At 36.6% G+C, this 12,508-nt stretch overlaps 1 protein-coding gene across 3 annotated transcripts in view; it reads left to right on the top strand.

Annotated features, from left to right (window-relative positions):
- Positions 1 to 12,484, top strand: part of LOC135216280 (hepatocyte growth factor-regulated tyrosine kinase substrate-like) — a 70,903-nt gene extending 58,419 nt beyond the window's left edge. For all 3 annotated transcript variants that reach the window (XM_064251448.1, XM_064251447.1, XM_064251449.1), the window contains 8 exons: positions 2,527 to 2,645; positions 3,891 to 4,077; positions 4,674 to 4,881; positions 6,407 to 6,530; positions 6,844 to 7,066; positions 7,898 to 8,120; positions 8,695 to 8,977; positions 11,827 to 12,484. In XM_064251448.1, coding sequence (XP_064107518.1) covers positions 2,527 to 2,645; positions 3,891 to 4,077; positions 4,674 to 4,881; positions 6,407 to 6,530; positions 6,844 to 7,066; positions 7,898 to 8,120; positions 8,695 to 8,954 — 1,344 coding nt within the window. In that variant the 3' untranslated portion in view covers positions 8,955 to 8,977; positions 11,827 to 12,484. The remainder of the gene's footprint in view (positions 1 to 2,526; positions 2,646 to 3,890; positions 4,078 to 4,673; positions 4,882 to 6,406; positions 6,531 to 6,843; positions 7,067 to 7,897; positions 8,121 to 8,694; positions 8,978 to 11,826) is intronic.
- The last annotated feature ends 24 nt before the right edge of the window (positions 12,485 to 12,508 follow it).

Raw genomic sequence — 12,508 nt, 5'->3', positions numbered from 1 at the left:
CTGCCCCCATTGGAATGAATTGTAATACAAACGAAAGACAATAAGTATTTTGGTAACAGTAAATTTGCGATAGATTGCAGCATAAGTTTTGTACTAATCATGTCTGGGAGGATTAAGGTCACAGCAGAAAAACTCCAGTATCAAATAACAGTTTAAAATAGAAGTTTTAATCAAAAGTATTTCAGTCCAAAACCAGTTACCTCATAGAAAAGTAGATTTTTTGGGGGAAGTGAACAAAGAGTGAAAAACAATGATACGTGTCTATATTTTAACCTAACCTAACTTAGGCTATGCCTCTCTTAACCTGCCCCAAAAGTTGTGGTGGAATAATTCTACTCTAATACCAGTCCATCATAATGAAAAGATTTTGCTTTGTTCTTAACTCTCCATAATATGTTTAATAAATAAAGCACATGAAAATATATAGCAAATTTAGTGTTACTTAGATAGGCTATGCACTGTTTTTAGTTCATGTTTCAACATTCATACCCAAGGGGCAACAGTATAAGTGGCGTTAATGTAAATGGGCCTGGTATTAAGGTAAAAATTCATTGGGTGGCTTCAGACAATGACGATTTACTTTCTGAAATTTACAAAATTAGTTTATAGGACTGATAAAATTTATATTTATAAGGGAAATATTTTATTTTTCTCACTAAAACTTGCCTTGTATGCAAATGGCACAGTATATAATGGGATTCCCCCAATGATGAAGTAAGGTTTGTGGATGGGGAAGTGACTGAAAATGAGTGCAAATGAAGGACATATGGTAACAAATGTCATTTAATTAGGACACCAAGTCTTACCATACCTAACCAGACCCAAAAGGTCATGTTAAGTAGACTTGGCGGTTGCATTGGCTTAATCAAGTATATTTATAAATAGATGAATATAAAATTCATTTTTCGAAGACCCTCATACCACTCATGTAATTAACATAATTCCCAGAATCTGCACAGGGCTATAGCCTATCAGGGATTATATTATACAGATAACAGACTACATAACTTGCATGGAAAAATTGAAAGTTGTTACAAAATTTAGTTTTAACATTTCCCCCCAAGCCTGTTTTGGCAATTTCTGTGGTGAAATGGTGTATTGTTAACTAGTCAGAACTCTCCTACACTCTTTAAAAAATGAATTGTGATCATGGGGGAACTGGGATTTTTGGATGGCCTAATACTCGAACTTGGTAAATAAAGGCAGTCCCCAGGTTACGATGGTCTCAGCTTACGACGCTTTTCAATTATATTCATCAGAAATTATTTCCAGGTTACGACGCATGTTCCAGGGTTACGATGCATGTTCCAGAGTTACGACGCCTACAAACGCTGATCTGGCAGATGAAATATGACACCAAAAATGCAAAATAATCAATATTTAAAGGTTTTTTTGATGAAAAATGCAATAAGAATGCAGTTTACATAGTTTTGAATGCACCTAAAGCATTAAAAGTAAGGTTTTCTTAGGATTTTTGACAATGTTCCGGCTTACGACGATTTTCGGCTTACGACGCGTCTCAAGAACGGAACCCCCGTCGTAACACAGGGACTGCCTGTATAGGGATGAATCTAAACCTAACCTAATCTAGGTTGCAGGCTTAGCCATCTCTGGACCTACATTGTAACCTGACCTATGGGCCTAATAATGAGTAAAATACAAGGAAGATCATAATTTTGATTTCCTTAACCTAAACCTTGGGTACCAAGCCATACTTGCTTTCTATCCCTCCTCTCCCCCTCACCTACTTATACTGGCCTAGAGTTCCATAAATCATAAAGAAATTATATTTGTTTGTTTGCTTTGCTTGTATTCCTCCCCAAAAACTTGGATTCACCCCAAGGCTGTGGTGTGCCACTGTTGTCACACGTTATGTTTGGATTTGATAGTTTATAAGGTTGTTAACCTACAATTTCAAACTATTCCCCATTTTATATCTAAAAATCACTTTCAAGGAATTTTTGTGTTCAAAACTTGCGTCAGTTTACAATTTTCTTTTGTCGGCAGTTGTAGAAATCCCATCCAAACCAAATGGAAAATTCTTTATTACATATTTGAAATCACTTGCCTCTTAAGAAGGCTAGCTAGGACAAATGTTCTCATGGCTTTGCAGATCCAACTGCAGACTTTTTTGTTTAGTGATTGTTAGAACATTCATGGTCCTAACAAAGTAATGTTATAGAAATGCAATATTTATCCACAAATTGTTTTGGTAGAAAAGTACTGATAATGTACCATAAAATAGCCAAGATAGCTGAATCTTGACTGTACTGTAGGTAAAACCTATTAATATACCCATGAAAAAGGTAAATAACAGGAGCCTGGCAAATGGGAAGTGTGGTAATGTCACTATTACTGTACTGATAATCTGGTTGTTGTGTTTTTATGTTCTTCATGCATTTGTACAGCATTCTTCACATAAAGGTTTATCAATAGCATATTAAAGACATTAGTTTGAGGGGAAAAAATTCTTTTGTGTAACAAAAAGTATATCTTCGCTAAAAAGTTCTTTGCTGTACTTTTCAGAAGTTACGTGCTACATCAAGCCTACTAGGCGGTAACTGGCGCCCTGCATCACCACCACCTGCTTCTCCAGCTCCCACAGCAGCACAGGAAAAGGAAGACATGGATCCAGAACTTGCTAGGTTTGTAGCCATGTAGTGTTGCATTCCTCGTTTATCAAGTCCTTCTCTTGTTACTTACATTCATCTTGCAGTTGTTACCAGAAGTACATATCTATTATTGAAATAAGGTGGAAATTTGTTTTCTCATTTAAAGGTATGAAGTAGTAAGGTTAAGGTGTACATTTACATGTATTAGTAGTTTTGGTAGGTTTGGAAAATTAGACCAAGAAGCTTCTAAAAAGGTTGTCTGTGCCCTCAGCACCTATAATAAATTCCAGCTGTAGATCAGGATAGACAAACAGTATTCCAACTTCTGTTGTGAAATAAGCCTTCTGGTTACACTATTAAAGTGTGTTCTTATTCTCCTAATGAAAGGTGGGATTCTGGATTTTTCCCAAAATCAATATACATTAATTGTTAGTCAGGTTTCAATGCCCATGGAATCAGCAAGAGAAGTGTGTAGTATACCATGTAGAAATAGAGAGATTGTCTTAGTATTTTTAATTATCTTGGAGTATGCATTGAACAGATTACCAAAGAAAGGAAGTAAAAGAGCTTTATGAAAACATGATACCAGGACTCATTAGCCTATTTGTTACTGTAACTTAACAAGTTTTACAGTAATGAGTATGTGAGAAGAATTATGTATGTATATATGTTAATGCCCATCAAAGGTCATCACTGAGTCTTTCTCTGCTTTTTAATTTTGATGGAGGAATGTTTAATGGAATGCAGAGAGGAAGGTAAACGTAAGCTTCTATCTGTTGTACATAAATGACTTTGTGTTAACAGCAGAGTGAGAGAAGACATAGAAATGTTGAAAATATAGAAAAGAGAATGAAAAGAAGGGATTGAAAATTAATTTAAGCATTGCAGAAATGTAGTTGAATAGCTGTTAGACGTTTTAAGTGCAACTCTAGCTCTTTCAAGTGTGATTTCTATAATTGCAAAGTCAGTGATAGTAAAAGAAAGTAGACCAAAGTGTATTGGACAAATGGCTTTGGAGAGTTAAGGAGTCTTCTAAGATGATATAAGTTGTGCCAGTTCAAAGAGCAATAATTAGTGTTACTGTGTTTCATTAATTTTATGTATCAACTTGATCTTGTATTTTGTAGTTGCCAACTAAATACTTTTGAGCTTCGTTTAAGTTTTGGCAAGAAAATTCTGTGAAAATTAAAGTATAGTCTATATTATTTTGCCTTCATTACTTACTTTTGTCATTATTATTACTTTTAACATATTTTAATTTCTACTATGGATCTACAGATATTTGAATAGATCCTACTGGGAGCAGCAACAGCAACAGCCCCAGCCACAAAGGCAGTCACCTGCCCTTAATCAGTCACAAACTGAGGTTGTGCGTACTCTCTCCCCAACTCAACCTTCAGCCCCCGCCACTGGATCCAAAATGCTTTTGTCCCCTTCCAAAATATCCCCTTCAAAGACCATTGAGGTAAGTGAGTACAGTAGTACACCATCTTTGTATCTCTTTATTTTATAATCAACCTTTTAATTTTCATGTACTAAGTCACCGATTTTAGCAGTGTTTATGTTCTTCAATGGTTTTTAGTTTCCTCACCAAAGAAATTTGCTGTTTCAATCACAGATCCATCACAGTTTGTTTTCTACTTCATATGCATAAACTATAACATCTCTCATTTACATACAGGAAGGGTTTTCCGTTTGAAAAGAATGATATATCATTTATAAGGTATATCCTCCAGTTTCCTTCCTTTGTTTAAAAACAGATCCTTCTTATGAGCTCCTAAACAAGAAGTGACTTGATGGTCTCTGTAGAAAAACTACCATATAAAGTAATTTTATCATTATGATCTATATGTGAATTTTGGTAAAAGACTAATGGGAACTAATGAAAATTTTTTAAAAGAGAGAAAGCACAGAAGCTGGGCCAAAGGGAAGCTTTAAAGATCAAGGTACCCTTTGCAAGATAGAACGTAAATGAAACTGCTCTAAGGTGATTTGAGAGCCCTTTTGACTAACCATATAAACAAACATGTCGCCGTGTAACTGTTGAATGTTTATTTACAGAATTACCAGAATGGAGGCACTGAAGAAATTGACGAGTTCATCTCCACACTGCGCTCCCAGCTTGAAATATTTGTGAACCGCATGAAAAGTAACCAGAGTCGTGGACGACCAATTGCTAATGATACAGCAGTGCAGACATTGTTTATGAATATCACTGCCATGCATGCCCAGTTGCTAAGGTATATCCATCAGCAGGATGACAGGAGAGGTAAGATTTAAGAATTACTTGTAGAAATATGTTAAAACATCAACTTGTCCTTCTGTGTGTTAGACATTAAATGAGTTCTTGCACTTGCTACTGTCCTATAGAAGTATGTTAAAACATAAACTTGTATTGTGGGTTAGACTTTCAGTGAGTTCCTCCTCACTCGCTGCTGCCCTTTTGCTCATTACATCTTAACAACGCCTCAGTGGCGTGGTGGGTATGGTGTTGGTGTCCTACCTCGGTGGTCGCGGGTTTGATTCTCGGCCATTCCATTGAGGAGCGTGGTTCGGAAGTCACGTAAAGCCATTGGTCTCGTTGCTGAATAACCACTGGTTCCATGCAACGTAAAAGCACCATACAAACAAACAAATATTACATCTTAACGCCCTAGGTCCTCGTCTGTCCCCTTTTTTTTTTCCATAATTTACTGAGCTGTCCTACTGGTCTTCATTCTCCTACTTCTGAAGCTACTGTCTTTTGACCAGTTTTTCCAGATCATTTATCATCACTTGTCCAAACTATCTTTAGACTTTTCCAGCCTCTTGATATATCTCTCCTCCAGTTCCTCATTTGTAATATGATCTTTGCACAGTACACTGGCTATGAAGTTTAATTTTTCTTGTCGGTGCCCCTGTCGGCCATAATGGTGGGAGGGGATATTGTCAGTTAAGAGAGGCAGCACAATGCTTGGTTTTTTGAAGTGTGGCATCTTCCCTCTTCTAGAGTATTTTTACAATATACCTGTATTCTTAATAGGCTACTGAGGATTTTTGGAGGAGAGGGCAATGTTGTTAGGGTTGTGTTCTCAAGTGACATTTTTCAGGGATATGTTTATAATGGAAAATTGAAACAGTTTAAACATTCAGATTATAATTTCTCAGAAATACTTGGGAAAAGGCCAAGAAAATAAAAAAATCATTGAGAGGCAAGACTTCCAGAAAAGGAATGAAAAAACAATTATGTCCAACATTAAAACTGTTGGCTACAGCCACGAATTTAACCTCGCTACGAGTAATGTAGTGCTTGCCATTTTTTGTAAGACCAACATGAACCTCTTACTATCCCTTCATCCTCAGGTTTCTATTTCTAAACCTCTATTAAATTATGAATTCAGTATAACCATAGCAGTTTTCTCATTTTCTACTATTCTAAACTGTACAGCCAGGTTCAAAAGTCCATTCATTTAAGTGAACTTAGCACACTAGCACACTGTCTTCTGAAGGAAATTAATGTCCAAAAAGTGTTGTAAATTTGTGTTGAGTATACTTCACTGCGATGATTTTGAGCTCTTGTTGTTCATTCCTGTCAGTATATGGCTTGGAAAAGTTGAAACTATTGACAGCGTTTCTGAACAAGTAACATTTTCCCAAAGTCACCAGTGTAAGCCTAAATGTAAAGTACGTTAAAGATATATATTTTTGCATTAATATTACACATTCAGGAAGTTAGGCCATTATTAAATTGAATATTGAACTTTCATTATGAAATACGTTGTTCCTCATATCGTACAATATTATGGTACTTCCAGTGAACTATGAGCGTTTGCAAGACAAGATATCTCAGGTACGTGATGCTAGAGCTGCTTTGGAGGCACTTCGTGAGGAACACAATGAGAGGCTTAGGAGAGAGCGAGAGGAGCAGGAAAGGATAAGGTAAGGAGAAAGCTAATGTAGTTTGCGTTTCATAAAAATTTGTAGGCTGCTGTATATATTTTAAATTATATTTACTAGGTTATAAATGTGTGTTTTAGTAGAAGATTGGAATACCCTTTTTTTAATTGGGGAGTAGTATTGATATGTAAAAGGTGGTGCAGACCTTTATATCTGACATTGCTGTAGACATTTTCTCTTTTCTAAGCTGTTTGGGGCTTAAAAAGAAATATAAAAAAACTTCTCTGTAAACCATTGATTTAGGAACAAGTTTACAGGACATGAAGTATGTAAATTGTTAATTACAACATTACAGGCAAATGCAAATGATGCAAAAGTTGGAGATAATGCGTAAGAAGAAACAAGAATACTTGGAGTACCAGCGGCAGTTGGCCCTCCATCGCATGGCAGAAAGTGAGCGGGAAATTTTCAACAAAGGACCTGGGATGGGTGCTCCTGGGCCTATGTACACAATGGGGTATCCTGGAGTACCAGGTCATATGTACCCACCCCAGCCTGAAGGAGGTGCCCCACCACAGGTATGTCCCTCCATAGGGAGTTAGTGCCTTAAGTAATGACTCACTGTAATCATTACTTAAGGTTCTTTGCAGTGTGCCTTTGGCCCCCCGCTGCAACCATTTTTGTTCCATTTCTGTACCTCCTTTCATATTCTCTTTTTTCATCTTAATTTCCACCCTCTCCGAACACTTAATTCGTAATGCAACGGCTTTGAGGTTTTCTTCCTATTACACCTTTCAAACCTTTTACTGTCGATTTCCATTCCAGCGCTGAATGACCTCATAGGTCCCAGTGCTTGGCCTTCGGCCTAAATTCTATATTCAACTCAACCACAGCTATGTGAGGCAAAAAGAACAAGTTGCTGATTTTATGAACATTAGTATTATACATGTTGGTTACTCTTGAACTTCTACAAGATTTTTACTCATGTTTGATAGTTTATTGTCAAATTAATACTGTAGTACATTGATGTTTCCACCCAGATTTTTCATCTTTTTTTTTTTTATGTTTAAGACATGCTTCTCATATACTGATGAATAGTCTATAAGTTGCTTACTGGTTTGGTATTTCACCAGGGAACAAGGAGTATAGTCTTGATATTTCATTTGAAATACTTTGGAGTCTTCATATTATATGTATATGATATATAAATTGTGGTTTCGAGAGCCTAGTATATTAGTATTTACATACTACCAACCAATTTTCAATTCACCCATCTGCATTCTTGAAAAACTTGGGGAATGTAAATTAATTTGATGGCAGATTTCATAATTACATTTGTATTGTACATCAGAATTTTAAATGGTTGTGCTTTGTTATTTAGTGGCTTCTATAAAAGCTCTTACTTTCAGGGAGGAGTTCCACCACCAGGTGCTATGCCCCAGGGAGGCGCTCCACCAAATTCGGTACCATACCAACCAGGCCCAGGTCAGCCACCATATCAGCCTCCTCCAGCAGGTCATCCCGGTGGACCTGTTATGCCAGGTGGACCTGGGCCTGCACCTCCCCCACCTGCTACACAGCCAGGTTTCCAGCCGCCCCCACCCCCCGAGTTTTCTCCATATAATATGCAAGGTTGGTTTTTTGCTATTTTTTTTTAATATGAACAGATTAATTAAAAAGTAAGTTATCCATTTAATTCTACTGTGATAGAATATAAATTCTAGACCTAGTCTTAAGTTTTTTGGTTATAGACAAAGATACCAAAGAAATTTTGGAAAGGAATTAGGTTAAGGGCCGAAGAAATGATAATACATATTTAGACAGTGGATAAGGTTATGCAGAGGAGCAAATGGTAACAATTATGAACAAATTCTTCGTGGCAAATATAATAAATGAACAGTAAATGTAAAAACTAATGGCAAATATAGTAAATGAACAGTAAATATAAAAACAGCAGTTGGAGAGGAACTGTATTTTTCAATATTTTCATCTATTGTCATTCTTCTTTTATAAATACTGATTGCTTGTTTCTTTATCATTTTACTTTTTAGCTTCTTTCAAATGAACACCAGGGCTTAAATATCAATGGCAAGTGTAGGCTTGTTCCTTATAAATAGGGGTTTATATTATGAATTATAATCATACTTTGGTGCAATACAAAACAAGGTAAATTCGAGTTAATGATTCTTCTGAATTAATTCTGCAGGTTTGGCTAACACACTACCAAACATGGGAAGCGGAATGCCTGGCTACCCACCTCAACACGCTGCCCCTAGTCAAGGTGGCCCAGGAATGCCACCATCCCAGACTGGTCCTGGAATGCCCCCACCTCAGATATCAAATGCAGGTCCTGTGCCTGGTGTTCCAGTGCCAGGAGACATGAACAGTGCTCCGCCGCAGATGGCACCTCCTAATCAACAGCCTCCTGCTCAAGAGCAGCAAGCAGAATTAATCTCCTTTGATTAGTTTGAACTGGCAGATAAGTGCAGGTGTGTAGGAAGCTCTATATTTTTTTTTTCTTTTTCCAGCTAAAGTAAAAAATTGTTCCTTAATATGAAATATAGACTACTTAGATCTTGCATTGCTTTTTTGTGTACAGGACTTTCATTGTTCATTTATTGTTGTAATTGAAAGGAATATTGCTTCAAATTGTCGTAAATTCAGTATTTTACATAAAAAGCATTGTGCCTAAACTTATCAGATACAGAATTCATTGCACCAGTCATTACTTTGAGACTGTGAGCCAGATTATCCTGAATATGTACATGTACCCAAGATAATGTTGGGCAATATGAATCAGTTGTAGAGTATGGAGAAGACATTTGTGAGACTTGGAGTTCACCTCACTCGGTCAACTCTGCTTTAAACAAATAACAAGGCTTAACTGGAAGTCGAAAGTGAAGAAAAACTCATGTAGCCAGATTATCCATATCTTTCTACATATCTTCAAAATTCTGTTATGATGTGGGAACTGACTTCCACTTTACCCTGAACATGTGAGAAACATCTTAAAGAGGAAATTGTGGTTTAGTCCAATTCCCCTTTGGGAGAGTACTGATTATTTACAAACCTAAAATTTGTAGTGAATGGTGTGAATCCATTTAAGGTTTAAGAGAATATACGGATAAATCCTAACCTTCAGAATGCCGAGGATTTCTAAACTTGTAAAGATAAATCATAAATGGATGCAATTATTCTTGCATTCACCCTCACCACGATAGTCTGATCCACTAGCTGTAAATGACCGTTGTTCTAAATTTCATTAGTTTAGATTAAAGTGTGAATTTGCATGTCTTTAGATGAAAAACAAAAGGTGATAAACTTATCCACTTCACAGCAATGAACTTAACAAAAATGAAACCAAAATTTGTTCATCTGCCTGTGTCCATTTTTCTAAATTGGTTATCATGTTTTAAACTGTCATTATGTTTTGACTACAATTCAAACAGTCATAAGGTAAAGTATTGACTTGAAAACAGGCGAATGAAGAAAGATAATTGTTTGAGAAAGTTTCTGCCATACATTGATCTTCATAGTTTTTATCCAAAGGGAGTCAGATCAAGAAGCATGTTGGTATGGCAGAGAATATCAGTCTCCAACTTCACAATGTCTCAGTCCTGGCCAGAGGAGGGACAACAGCTGGTAACAACAGACCTTCATCTCTTAATATGTCCTCAGCCTGACAGAGTTTGTTCAAAGTGCTCCTGACCATTAGGACACAAGGGCAACTTCAGACTAAATTTGAGAGGACTGTGGTTCACTGTGGAGTGGGAGCCCTCAGTAGTGCAAGTGTCAGGCAGGCCATGAACCCAACTTCCACAAAGGCAAGCGTGTATAGTTAAGAGGGAGCTGGCAAAACTGAGAATAGTACTATCCTGGCAGTTCCCTACACAAATTTCTCCATGTGTACATCTCCCCAGCAATCCACGGGACTGAACATTAAGTTAATATTGGGGCATCTGTCACACAGACCTCTTTGCCAAAGGAAGGCAAGTGAGCCAGCTAGGAAAGGCTTGGATTCTGTAAAACTTCCAAAAGCAGTGATGTAGCTGGACAAGGTGTACAGGGTACACATAGGCTTCATCCAAGTCTTCAACCAATATACACTATCCTTGGTAAGGTTGAATTGAGCCCTCTCAGGAGTCCACAGACTGCCAGATGTACCAGGTTTCCAAAGTCTTGAAGGTCCAGGCAGAGGAGCCTGTCAACAGGAGGAAATTTATCAAAAAATGATTGCGCTGGTGGCACAATTCCTTGTCAATCACAGCCAGGAGTTAGGTGGTAGTAGGCCAAAAAATTCAGAGGCTAACAGTTACAACTATTATTATTATTAATTTAGGATTAGTTTATCTACACCTCTGAGCCTAAAAAATGCTCTTCTCGGGCTAGAATTGTGTTGATTGCAGGGAGAGTATTACTGTAATCTTCAGTTAGTTTTTAGTGAACTGAAAAACTGCTGGGTAAGGAATTTTGCACAAGACTGCCAAGAGTGCAAGAAACTTAAGCGAAAGGTATAACACACTGGCATTTCTAATTCTCTTTGAAGGTGGGTGGATCTTAGCCTTGACTCAACAATGACAGAGATTTCCAATGGTAATGTCAACAGGAAGAGTAATGGCCTCCTGGCCCATGAGCAGCTATGGGAACCACTGGCACAGATACAGTTAGTCAAAGTTGTCAGGGACAGTGACACAGCAACCATGTCATGGGACTTTTAAGAGATATATAGTCAATGTTGGGGCAGGAACTGGAGAAGGCAATGCTGGAGACAATGTAACTTGTCTTCAGATAAACAGTGACCTGAAACTAGTACTACTGACCTAACCTAACCTAACCAATGCATGCACACAAGACTTAAGGCAGTAAGCTCAGGAATTCCTCAAAGTTGGAGGCAAAGCCAAAGGGTGAGAGGAACCAGGAAAATCAATCTATATTTAGTCAGGCTTAGTACAATTAACAAGTGAGACCAGTGTGATTTTCGCTTGTTGAATACAGACCATCACTATAAATTTTATCTTAATCATATTTGGCTGTAATAACATAAACCCTGAGGTCTGGAAAAACTAACACCTATTAATAATAATAACATAAACCCTGTACACGAGTAGTTGATGTCGTAATGTTTGTTCCCTTCTTATTGAAGAGGTTGACATTTACTCACACCAGTGGTATGTGAAAGGAGCTTTGTTGATATTTTCGTGAGTGGTTTGTAAATTTACTTAGTTTTGTTAAAAATATTTGTAGATACTTTTGTATATTCTAAGTTCACACTTGTTTTAATTTTAAACCAGTTCTCTAAGTGTCATCATATAACCTTCTAATGTTGTTGTTGTTACAGGTGGAAGCAAAATGATGAGGAGAACAGCATTATTACACCAGCCATCTTTGAACCTGGGTAACAGTTAAGGAATATTTTAATTACTCAAGTTTTATACCAATGTGTATTATGGATATTGTACTAAAATCCTTCATTACTTATTTTATAGTAACAATTGCATAGTTTATGATAGTTTTAAACATTTTAGTACACGCAGACTACACTAGTAACAAATGCAAGCCACTGAAAAATTGCTTATAATTATATTGTATGATATAGGAAGTTATCTAGTACCTATTTGGAAGGAACATTGTGTAGCTGCTTAATTTTGATAACTATTATTGTCCCTTTATGCTTTGCATTTTTTATTTAATTCTTGGAGCTCTTGGCCCAGATACAACCACTACTTAAAGAAACATGTAATGCATTAGGGATTTTTTTTGTCTACATATGTATATATATACTGTTTAGACACTCAGGCAATATATATTCAATTTATGCTAATAGTTTTAAAATCATTGATCCTTTGTAATCTTGTTTCCAAGATAAAACTTTATCTGTTATTGTTAATATCTGTGATTGGAATGTTTGCTTAACACATATATACCAAATGAATTATAATTTGGCTTATTACAGTTTCTTTATGCAATATGTTTTCAATAATAAATTATGTACATAAGTGTTGTTTCTTTACTCTCCAAAT

Source organism: Macrobrachium nipponense, chromosome 6, assembly GCF_015104395.2.
Source record: "Macrobrachium nipponense isolate FS-2020 chromosome 6, ASM1510439v2, whole genome shotgun sequence".
In the NCBI taxonomy this organism is placed as follows: Eukaryota; Metazoa; Arthropoda; class Malacostraca; order Decapoda; family Palaemonidae; genus Macrobrachium; species Macrobrachium nipponense.
Note: the sequence above shows the minus strand (reverse complement) of the source record. Positions and strands in the feature narration are given on the sequence as shown.